The following is a 12,095-nucleotide window of genomic DNA, read 5'->3' on the forward strand; positions in this document are numbered from 1 at the left end:
ATGCACAATACTCACACAAAAAGAAAAACTCTTTTGCCAGAGAAGATGCATTAATTACAATTTGCAGAAAATAGATTTTTGCCAGAGAAGATGCATTAAGTACAATCTGGAGAAAATAGATTATGATGCGTTATTGGTAAAAACATTTGATCTTGCACCCTATGACTTCACTTTCCACCTGATTCTATCTGCTGTTCTTACAACAGAAAGTGTTTGTAATCTTTAATTTGGCTACAAGAATGAATACATTTTTCATGGCTTATTAGCTCATTTTGACAGACTACAGACATAATTTATATTCTGTTTTTTTTTAGCAATTATGAGGCTGATAGGGGTCAACAGGTCATATTGCCTCCAAGACCTCTGAATTTAAAACAACTGGATTACTCTGTGAGGAACCACAGATAAATAAATGGTGTGTAAGGTAGAAGTAGCAGATTGTAACAAAAAAAAAAAAAACACTAGGAATGTGCATTATTTAATGGTTGTAAGAAAGGAATTCATTGAGGATGGAGAGAAACTGCTCCTATGAGTGTTTACTTTTCCCCTAGAAGTTTTGTTTTTGTTTAAGGTACTTATCTGTGTATTTTTGTTCGCTATTGTCTGGAATGGTAGCTATTTTGATTGCACCACTTGTTTTATGTGTGAATTTATACATAAAATACATTGATATTTGAAATTGTGCTACAGTATAACCCCACTTTTACGTTCCTGGAATTAATGTTTTCCCACCATTTATGACATTTTTTATCACTCCTGTCAAATTTCCTATTCCCACAATGTTAATTCACACCCAATTTTGCGTCAACATATTTATAATTTTCCCGCAGTTTACGCTTTATTGGGGGAGGGAGGGGGGGGGAGGGGGGGGGGAAGAAACTGAAGTAAAATGATGCTGGCATGATGTTGGCCGACAAGTAGTGTTTACAAACATTATGTAGTTAAGTTTCTTGACGCCAGGGTGCTCTACTTAGTGGATTTAAACTGGGAAGTGTGTAAAAGTGGGGAGAATTCAATCTGTATCACCTGCCGCTACCAAACTACTCTGCATGGTGGCTGACAGGAGTAACTAGGTTTTCATGAATAAAGGTATCATGACCAATCACAACCATTTCCAAACTGTCTCTACATCACATGCGCAGTTTTATGATTGTTGTAATCGTTCTCACATCTCTGTCAAACCATATGTAGTGTGTTTCGGCTTTTGGCCACTTGTAGCACTAGTTGACACTTTCATTCAATTTGCGTTGCTTAAATGTTTTCAGTTTAAACACAGTGCTAATTCATATGTTCTCATGCTGAGCAGAACGTGTTTCAAGTATTTATTCTCATTGTTAATTGCAATTTTTAAGTATATATTTTTTGTGATGTTACACAAAAAACAATGTGTGTGTGTGTGTGTGTGTGTGTGTGTGTGTGTGTGTGTGTGTGTGTGGTTATCTACATAACTGAGGAAGCACACTACAGGATAACCTCAAAAAGACGACTACAGTTAAAGATATGCAGAACAACACATATCAAACACCACACAAAACACTTACTTAAATATTTGCACTTGATATCAAGAAAAAATTCTCAAAACACACTGTGCTAAGCATAAAAAAAATATGTAACTGATGCAGTGTTTCATTATTTAAATAATGAATGACAGCTGCAGGCATTCCAATAACGTCAATAATGGCATATGAAATTGAGTCAAACGTTTCTGCTTCCCAGTTATCAGTTCCCATAATATCAGAAGTTTTTATTAGATAATAAACCATTATTATATAATAAAGAAGTCTCTGATTGAGTATTTTGATGCCTATTATGTGCACATACATAAAATGCAAGGGGTTATACTAGACGTAGCTTTTACAGCTTAAAATGTTATTTCCCACATTTTACATTTTCTTGCATTTTACACCATTTTTTATAAAGTCCCTTGAAAAGTGTAAAAGTGGGGTTTCACTGTACAAAAAGATGGTTATTGCATGCAAACAATATGATAGTTGCACCTGTACTATTCCCTTATATGTTGTAGCATTACCCTGTATATGATTTTCACTGTTAGTTTGGTTTTCTTGTTATGATAATTCATAGATGCAAACAGCAGTCTTTTTAATTGTGCTAATTTGAATCTACAGTCTGATTTACTGCCAAGATTTTGTTATGGGATACAGCATATTCCTGTTGTAAAATGTTTAATGAAGTTTAGCCATCACATCTTTAGTTATGGTTCTGAGATAATAAATTTTCCAGTGAAAAAATACTGATACGTGTAAAGAAAGCTTGAAGTGTGGGAGAAATATATAAGCTAAAGTATATGTTATGAGTATTTTGGTCTCCTAGTAATTTACTCAGGCTTTCATTAGACTGATTGAGCAGTTTGTTCTGATGTAAAGTATTAACTATACAGTAATATTTTAACATAATTTTATAATAATAAACAGTTATGCAATAATGTTTTCTGTTTACATATTGTTGTATATCTGATGTCTTTCCAGAAAATTTATTGTCATCAAATTATGTTGCTTGAGATTTTAATTTTGCGGAAGTGATTAGAAGTAATAGATTATGTTAAATTGTAAATGCTAACCATATCATATTTTCCAAGAATTATGTAGAACTAAACTAAGTATGTGTTATCTGAATTTGGAATCTTTGTATTAGAACAATCATTGACCAGAAAAAAGTTCTGTAGTGTGAGGATAGTACACATTTTTTTATGCACTCGTTAAGTGTCACCATAGTTTATAAGCACCACCCTCTCTGTGTTTTCACAGGAAGTTGCAGAAGAGTCGTGGAAAAATTATCGTAGACGAAATGATTCCATTATTGTTGATGTATTCCACGGGCTGTTAAAATCTACTGTTGTCTGCCCAGAATGTTCGAAGGTTTCAATAACATTCGATCCATTTTGCTATTTGTCTCTGCCTCTACCTATCAGAAGAGAACGGGTAATTGAGGTAAGTCATATAGTATAAAAGAATTTGGTCCTGTTTGCATTATGCATACTACTGTGGAAAATTAGGAATTGTTTTAGTACACAAAACTGGGAATATTAGATGACAATGTGGAAAAACAGCGCTCAGTCACTTATTTAAAAATAATTTAAATTCGCATCTATTTTTGTTGAAATTCCCATCTATTTTTTTGTTAGTAAATGATTAGACACACAAATTTGTAAGGTTGTAATGCTACATGAGTGAAGACAAACCGAGCTTTAGTTCTCTGAAACTGACTGTTAAAAAAAAAAGTGTTTGATTGGGAACGTTTGACTAGAACATTCACTTTTGCAAGAACCTCAACACCTTTTTCTTCCAAAATATTCTTAGTTTTCTTCGTTTGGCTGGATTTACACTTTCAAAAATAATTTGTCCTGTTGAAAAGGAGCAGCATTTTTGTGTGGGTGAACTGAATGCATTTCTGATTTAAAATGTTTCTGGACATTGTTTGTCTCTTCTCACCCAGTTTGATGATTACAGAATCTGCAGATTATTAATTTCGACCTTTCGTGGGCAACCCGTGGTTGACAGTGCTACAGATAGAACTGACAAGACACTTAGAGTAGAAGTAGAATTGAATATGTGGTAACTCTATTTTAACATTAGGGGAAGAATATCAGCACATAGTCAAAAAACACAGATGTTGTTACCCAGTCCCTATAGCACAGAGTGCGGGCACTGTAGGCTATCGTGGCTGTTGGCCGTGAGTGTAAATGCACTAGAATTTGGCTGCCGCAGGGAAGAGGAAAGGTACGAGGGAAGAAGCGCCACCTCCATTTCTCAGGGCAGTGCCCTACAGCAGAACTGACATATTGAGTCACAGAGATCGCCGATTGCTTCTGGTGTTGTAAGCATCATAATCAAACTCCTTGATGGACCAGGATTAACTGCTTCACTTATTTCAAAATAAGAAAAGAAAATGATCAATGCACAACATAAAGCATTTGGGGGTGGCTGCTGCACACTGGCTTGTTTAGGTTAGTAGAGTATTGCTAATGACGTAGTCCTGGCCCGGCCTCTAACGATATTTGATGCAACCATAATTTGAAAGATCTTCCAACTAATTTACCATGTTAAAAGTGTCTGCATTGTACCATCTCTTGAGCTTTAGCTACCAAACACACACACACACACACACACACACACACACACACACACACACACACACACACACACACTAATAGTGTTGTGGCACTGCAGGCTGATTGGTTTGAGTTTTGTGTCAGGTGAAATGGGTGAGATGAGCAAGAACGCAGTGAGGGGAAGGTAGGGGTGGAGTGTTGGGAAGCTGATGGCTGGGAGGGAGATGCAGCAAGGGAATGAGATTGAAATGTGTTACTATTGAGACCACTCTGGCACAAGAAGAGAAAGCTGCTTGATGAATTGAAGAAGTAGGATAGAAAGAGAGCTGGAATAGAACAAAGGAAGAGGCAGACCCATGTGAGTTTAGAATAATGGATTTAAGTGGGAGATATGGGGACAGGGGTTCAGATGGCTTTGGAATATGGGTTGTGGATAATGAGGCCAGGTGGACTGTGGTGTGGAGGAGTTTGTTCTAAGGACAATTCCCATCTCCGTTATTCCAGAAAGCCAATATTGTTTGGAAGGGTCCAGCCAGCAAGGGTTGTGAAGCAGCCACCGAAGTTGAGCTTGTGCTTGTCAGTATTTTCTTCCACTGGGTTGTCAACTTCGCTCTTTACCTCAGTTTGATAGTGCCGATTCATGTGGGTGGGCAGCTGGTTGGTGGCCGTGCTCACGTTGAAGACTGTGCAGAAGTCTTAGCAGATTCGCTGTATGACACGACTGGTTTCATAGATGCCTATGGCTCTAATAGGATAGGCTGTGCTTGTGTTAGTAGTGGAGTGTGATGCCCAGTATGGAGGAAGAAGACAGTTCTTGTACTTGGATCTTTCACAGTGGTACAACCCATGTGGCAAGGTTTTGGGAGGAGATATGCTGCAGGGACGCACCAAGAAATTTTGTAGATTGGGTGGACAGTGGAATATCAATTTTAAAGAGGTGTGAAGTATTGGGAGAAGTTTCTTCCCAAATGTCAGGGTGCAATGCAATATTGTTGAAGCGCTGGTGGGGGATGTGGGGTGATAATGAGTAAAATTGGGGGGGGGGGGGGGGCTCCATTTCTATGCCCCTAGTTCATGGTTGTGGCTGGGGTATTAGAAGCATGTGTGTGGACAGCATGGCAGATCTATTTGTGGCCCAGGTTTGGAAGGTAATTTCTGTCAATGAAGTCCTTAGTAAGACCTCCTTCATACTAAGTAAGAGGGTTGATTGTCAGTGCAGATGCATTGCCTGTTGTCAGCTAAACTGAATTTACTTCTCTTTCATTTGCCGAGAGGTTTGCATTCGACCTAAAAACAAAGGTGACGACAAGTTGAACCTAAGAAAATTCTGATAGATAACCAGGGAGTGGTTGAGTGGGCATTAGAGAGGGTCACAATTGGGTGGAGGTGTAAACCTGTCCTGTGCAGCCACCTAGCACATCCTATTCCAGTTCAATCACAGGGATATTCTGCTGTATCAGATGTAAGGCCATATATAAAAGCGATTGTGACATAACACCAACTCTGCTATAACTTCTGCATAGTGTGGATATGACCACCAATCAGATATTCACAGAAATGAATTACCACTGCCAAACTACGGCCAACAGCAAAATTTATGATCCAGGAATAGAACATACTGAGTGAAAAAGGCTCAACTTCAGTGACTGCTTCAGCACTCATTTCATCCAGGTTTCCCCCTCCCCAATGCGTCACTGAATAATGTAAATGGGAGCTGCGTACTTCTATCCCACAAGCCTCCTTGCCTCAGATTTCAGTAGCCTAGCTGCCATCTCACACCCACCATCACCTCTGTCTCCATGCCTCTCCAACTTCAATCCATTATGCCACACTCAAACTTTTTTCTTTCCTCTCTGCGGCCACGTTCTTCCCCCTTATTGCAGCTGTTGAATCATGATCATGTGATAACTTAACCAAGTATGTAACTTAATAAATTATTACAGACTGCATAATATGGAAGTTCTTTGAGATGCTGAGCTTGGCAGAAATAAGTTTTTGCAAAATGAATACTGAAAACTTTTGAATAATTGTTAGTCAATAAAATCACAGGTATAGATAGCTAGGAAATGTCATCTAGAAATTTGTACTTTGTATAAACTTATGAAGGATGGGGTTGGGTTGTTGTGGGGGAGGAGACCAGACAGCGATGTCTTCAGTCTCATCAGATTAGGGAAGGATGAGGAAGGAAGTCAGCCGTGCCCTTTCAAAGGAACCATCCTGGCCTTTGCCTGGAGCGATTTAGGGAAATCACGGAAAACCTAAATCAGGATGGCCAGACGTCGGATTGAACCATTGTCCTCCCGAATGCGAGTCCAGTGTGCTAAAAAACTTATGAAAGATGCATATACTTTATCCACATGCTGTTTCCTTTTTAAAATTTCTTTTAGAAATACAAAGTCACACTCAACTGCTTTTATTTTCAGTAATATTTTATTCTTTAATAATTGCACTTAAGTGGTAGTTTTAAGAGTGCACATATTAATTTATTGGAATAAAGCATGTGTACTTGTCCTTCCGGGACATAATTATAAAATAAGTAAATGAAGTGGCTATTTAATTTGCAATGCATATATTCCTGTGTAGGGATGTAAATTGCTCTAATAAAAATTAAAATTCTAACATGATTGTATTTTTTCTAGGTTACATTTGTGCCACATGATACTACAAACAAGATATGTAAATACCGATTAAACATGATACGGAAGGGTACTATACAAACATTGTTAACTGCATTCAGTAGTATGACTAGAATTAAAACAGAACACTTAATTGTGGCCGAAATTCAGAGCCATCATTTCCATAAGTTTTACACTGTCAATGATCCTTTGGATAGCATTGATGAAAAGGATGAAATATTTATGTAAGTATTTTGGTTTTTTCACTGTCTTTTAACTATCTGCCATATGTATTTCAATCTATGCGAGCATAGTGGTGATATTTTTAAAATCTCTATGTAGATTTACTTTTACAGCTTTGTACTCTCTGTACATTATTATGTTTATAATTTCATATATAGTTTTGTTGTAAGATCAAGTACTGTGGTAAACTGAGCTAGGGGAACCATGCCCATCTGTTATCTACAATACTGTTTGTGGAACAGGAAACACCCATGCAAAAAGGGCTAAATTCATGCAAACTTGAAGGATTTGCAGAGCAGTATGTTAGCAATAAATGATTAAGGTTACAAAGGAATGATATACATGTGGGCCCAAATGATCAGTGTGTGGAACACAGATTTATTACATTTTGACTCGTACAGGGAGTGTTGCCACTAGAGTTTGTATTGTAGTGTATTGTATTGAATTGTGTGTGTGTGTGTGTGTGTGTGTGTGTGTGTGTGTGTGTGTGTGCGCGCTTTAATAATATTGATGGATATGTGGATATGTTTACATTGGTGATTCAGTGCTGCACTGGTGGTGCATATGCCACTGCATGTCTTCCATTACCCAAAAACCTCAAACATTTAAATGTAACATGACTACAGACGTCACAACGGTGTAACAGCGTGCTGCACTTTGACACTGCAGCAGCCTGACGTGAACATGAGTCAAGTGACAAACTGGAATCAGAGAAGTTTTTGGGATGTGGGAAACTACCCTGAGGGATGCTTAAATTCAAGGATGCTGCATGACCATGGACGTACAGTTGGTCACATTTAGAGGTTGCTGTCCATTTCGAGAATACATGCCATCGAAACCAGGTAGTTACGGAATAAAGTTCTATGCAAATTGTGACAGTTGAACAAGCTACTGCTGGAAAATGAAAGTATTTGGGAAAGGAGGAAGAAATCAGAGCCGTGTGACTTGGAGAGAATGTTGTAAAAACCCTAGTGATTGAACTTGTGGATGTATATCACCTATGATAACTTTTATATCTCTTGATTCAACTCGTTATTTGTTGTGAATAGAATATTCAGGTCTAGCAAAAAAAAAAAAAAAAAAAAAAAGAAAAAAAAGAATAAAACAAGGTGAATTGTCTGCTGATTTTATTACACATAAAGGATGTGAAGTACACTGTATCTTATTTGGTTTTCTTATGTGCCTAACAAGAACAAAGTTGCTACTGCGTTTAGCACTCTTATTGACCAACCAACAGTATTGTCATCAGAAGTATGACGACGTACAATGTCCCAAAGGTGGCATTCACATCATGGCCCAGAAGATGTGGTCCTCATCATGGTTGATGTAATTGTAATGAAAGCAATCATAATTTGGTGGATGCTTGTTACAATTTTTTTTTTTTTTTTTAACAAAAAGGAGAGAGACACTAGAGTTTCATCATTAAGTTAGGAAAGCAACTGGCAGGGGTAAAGAAGTCAATGAATTCATCAGTAGCACCATATCCAGGAAGGGCAGCGAAACCTCCAGCTAAGAAGAGATGATGTGCATGTGCATATTGTGTAGAGAAGAAAGGTAGAAAAGTAGGAAAAGTCAAATTTTAAGTGCACCAAACCTTTGTGCTCAGAACATTCTGCTATTAACTGTGGACCCTGCACAAATTTATAATAAGAATTATATTATAAAAACACTTGGTGTAGAATGAGAATAAACTATGTCTTAAAAAGGCACCTGTAAAACCAAAAAAATTATGTTTTTTAAAATGTAAATTTTAAATAAATAAAATTATTTTAAAAGTATTTACATGTCAAAGGTGGTTCATGCCATAAGTAGTCAAAATAGTGTCAATTCATACAACACGGGAGTAGAGGCATGACTGGTAGATTTTCTGGTAAGCAGAGCATTAATTTCTCATTTCCTAAGCTAATTCCCTCAGCATTGCCTGATTTGATTACACTCTATACCATTGTTTTACTTTTGTTAATGCTTATCTTTGTAACTACATTTCAAGACATAATACATACTGTTCAGCTGCTTTTCCAAGTCCTTTGCTGCCTTTGGAAGAATTACGATGTCATTGGCAAACTTTGGAGTTTTTAATTATTCCCCGTGGAGTGAAATTCCATTTCCAAATTTCTCCTTGATTTCCTTTACTGCTACCTCAGTGCACAGATCAAATAACATCAGGGATACGCTAAAATGCTGTCTCACTCCTTTCTCAACTATGGCTTCCCTTTCATATCCCTCAATTCTTAAAGTTGCAGTTTCTTTATAAGTTGTAAATAACATTTGGCTCCATGTATTTTGTTGCTTCTACCTTCAGAATTTCAAAGAGTGCAGTCCAGTCAACACTGGCAAAAGCTTTCTCTGAATCTACGAATGCTATAACCATAGGTTTGCCTCTCTTTAACGTATCTTCTAGGGTAATTTGTAGTGTCAGTATTGTCTTGTGTGTTCCTACATTGCTCCTGTGCTCAAACCACTCTTCCCCAAGGTTGGTGCTCAGCAAGATGGCACAGTGCTTAGCACACTGGACCCACATTCGGGAGGACAGTCTGGCCATCTAGATTTAGGTCATTGATGATTTCCCTAAATCGCTCCAAGTAAATGCATGAATGAATGGTTCCTTTGAAAAATGTCATGGCTGATTTCATCCCCCCTCCTTTTGTAATCCCACCGTCTGTAATGACTGCACTGTAGACAGGATGCTTAACTCTAATCTTCTCTCCTTCCATCCTTCATATCACCATGTGCCAGTTTTTACATTCTTCTGTTAGTTAACAGTGCATATCAATAGTTTGCAACAATGACTTGTTAAACTGATGGTTCAATAATATTCACTGCTGTCAGCAACTGCCTTCCTTGGAATTGAAATAATTAAATTTGGTTTGAGGGCATTTCACATGTCTTGTATATTTTGCACACCAGGTGGAATAATTTTGTCATGGTTGACTCTCCCAAGGATCTCAGTAATTCTGAGGGAATGTCATCTATTTCACAGGCTCTATTACCATTTAGATCTTTCAGTTCTTTGTCAAACTCCCCCTCCCCAGTATCATGTCTCCCATCTCATATTCACCTACTACATTTTCTCTTTCTATAACATTGTCCTCAAGTTTGCTTCCCCTATATATGCACCCTCTACAGAGGGTGGTCAAAACAGTCTGAAAAGCTTGTTAGGGTGTTGCAGAGTAGGTTGTGCTGAGAAATAATTGTTAAGAAAAAAATTTGATACTTTGCACTGTTTCCAAGTGAACCAATCAGGCTGTTGTGCATTCAAATTCAAATGGTGCCCCAAACACAATTAGTGTCAGTTGTTCTCATAGGGCAGATGATAGCACACAAGACTGCTTAGTCATTGTCTCATATTCGATACTTACTACCTTTCCGTGTCCAACTTTTTTGTTTCCCTTTATTGTTTGGTTTCCTAAAACCAAATGAAGAACACTTTTGGCGACACTGTCTCTGGGAGGCTGCTTGAATTTGCACACACAACAACCTGATTGGCTGACTACAATGCTAATTAACTCAGAAATGGTGCACTTGCTTAATTTGCTGCATTTTTATATTTTTTCCTTTCATCAGTTAAATTCATTATCACCTGTATCAATTTCTGCTACACCTTGCATTTTACAAATGTGCTGTGTCTGTGCTAGCACACAATGTCCTAAGTGAAGATGCATTCTGTGAAATACTAACACAGCCCCTCAACTGTTTCTTCTCAGGTGGGACTTCAGTATGTGTAATGTGCCATAATGGGCCTGCAACTGCCTACCCCAGGAGTCAAGCTTTAGCATGCCTCTTGTTGACAGAAGATGCTTGTCCTTCACGCAAATTATGCACTTCAGCATTTAAAATGCATTGTTCTCTGCTATCACTCTCTCAACGGGTGCAACTCTCACTGACACTAATCAGTGGAGATTGGTTTATGTGTTTCACTCCAGTGCCCGCTCTCCAGTTTGGATCAGCAAAGCCATTTCTCCACCGTACTCTTTCTTTCAGGACTGTTAGTCAAGCTACGTATGTAGAAGAGCATCTGTAAACTTTGGAAAAAAGAACAAATGTACTGAGAGCTGTGAATGCAGGTTGAGAATCGTGGCTGGATAACTTAGCTTACAAGACCACAGAAGGCGAGGTTCCAGATTAGAGTCCCAGCATACACCTCTGGCACATCGTACTGCATCTGCAGCAGCAATTTGAGCAGCAGTTGGCACCACAGCAACACAATGAACTGTTTAAAATTGGTTACATGAAGGTCAGCTCTGTGCCAGACGCCCTTTAGTGTGCATTTCACTGACCTAAAACCACAGCCATGTGCGACTTCAGTGGTGTCAAGTGAGAGCTCATTGGAGGACAGGGTCGAAGTGTGTTGTTTTTTCTAATTTATGGTGGTACTGCCTGGATGCCAGTGATTGTTTCTGAGGAGGCCAGTTGGGAACCTGCAACCATCATGTCTGTGTACTAGACATGCTGGACCAGCACCTGGAGGCATGATCTGGGGTGCAATTTTGTATGACAGTGGGAGCACTTTTATGGTTATTCCACACACCCTGAATGCATACTTGTATGTCAGTCACACGATTCGACTTCTTGTACTGGCATTCGTGAAAGGCATTCCAGAGCGCGTTTTCCAACGGGATAACACTTGCTCACGTATGACTGTTGCAACCCAACATGCTCTACACAATGTTGACATGTTGCCTTGGCCTGCTCAATCACCAGATCTGTCTCCAATTGAACATGTATGTGACATTATTTGACGACAACTCCAGGGTCATCCACAAACAGAATTAACCGTACCTGTGTTGACTGACATAGTGCAACAGGCATGGAACTCCATCCCACAAACTGACATCCGCCACCTGTACAACACAATGCATGTACATTTGCATGCTTGCATTCAACATTCTGGTGGCTATACCGATTATTGTTGTACCAGCATTTCACATTTGCAATGGATAATCTTGCAGTTACTTTAACCTGTGACCTTGCAATGTTAATCACTTAAATATGTTACCTAGACAAATGTAATTCCGTTACTTATTTTTTGGTGTTGTAATTCTTTTTTCCATCAGTGTACTTGGACAGTATTGTGCAATCTGTAGAGAGTGTAAAGTCCACTGTAAAGGAGCCCAATCAGTGCTCGTCATTTGTGGTTGATTTTTAAATTTCTAGTTTGTCCTCTAGCC

At 38.5% G+C, this 12,095-nt stretch overlaps 1 protein-coding gene across 5 annotated transcripts in view; it reads left to right on the forward strand.

The window, feature by feature from the left end:
- Window positions 1-12,095, forward strand: part of LOC126183279 (ubiquitin carboxyl-terminal hydrolase 15-like) — a 176,653-nt gene that overhangs the window by 106,699 nt on the left and 57,859 nt on the right. For all 5 annotated transcript variants that reach the window (XM_049925103.1, XM_049925104.1, XM_049925105.1 and 2 more), the window contains 2 exons: window positions 2,766-2,948; window positions 6,709-6,929. In XM_049925103.1, coding sequence (XP_049781060.1) covers window positions 2,766-2,948; window positions 6,709-6,929 — 404 coding nt within the window. The remainder of the gene's footprint in view (window positions 1-2,765; window positions 2,949-6,708; window positions 6,930-12,095) is intronic.

This window comes from Schistocerca cancellata, chromosome 4 (genome assembly GCF_023864275.1).
Source record: "Schistocerca cancellata isolate TAMUIC-IGC-003103 chromosome 4, iqSchCanc2.1, whole genome shotgun sequence".
Taxonomy (NCBI): Eukaryota; Metazoa; Arthropoda; class Insecta; order Orthoptera; family Acrididae; genus Schistocerca; species Schistocerca cancellata.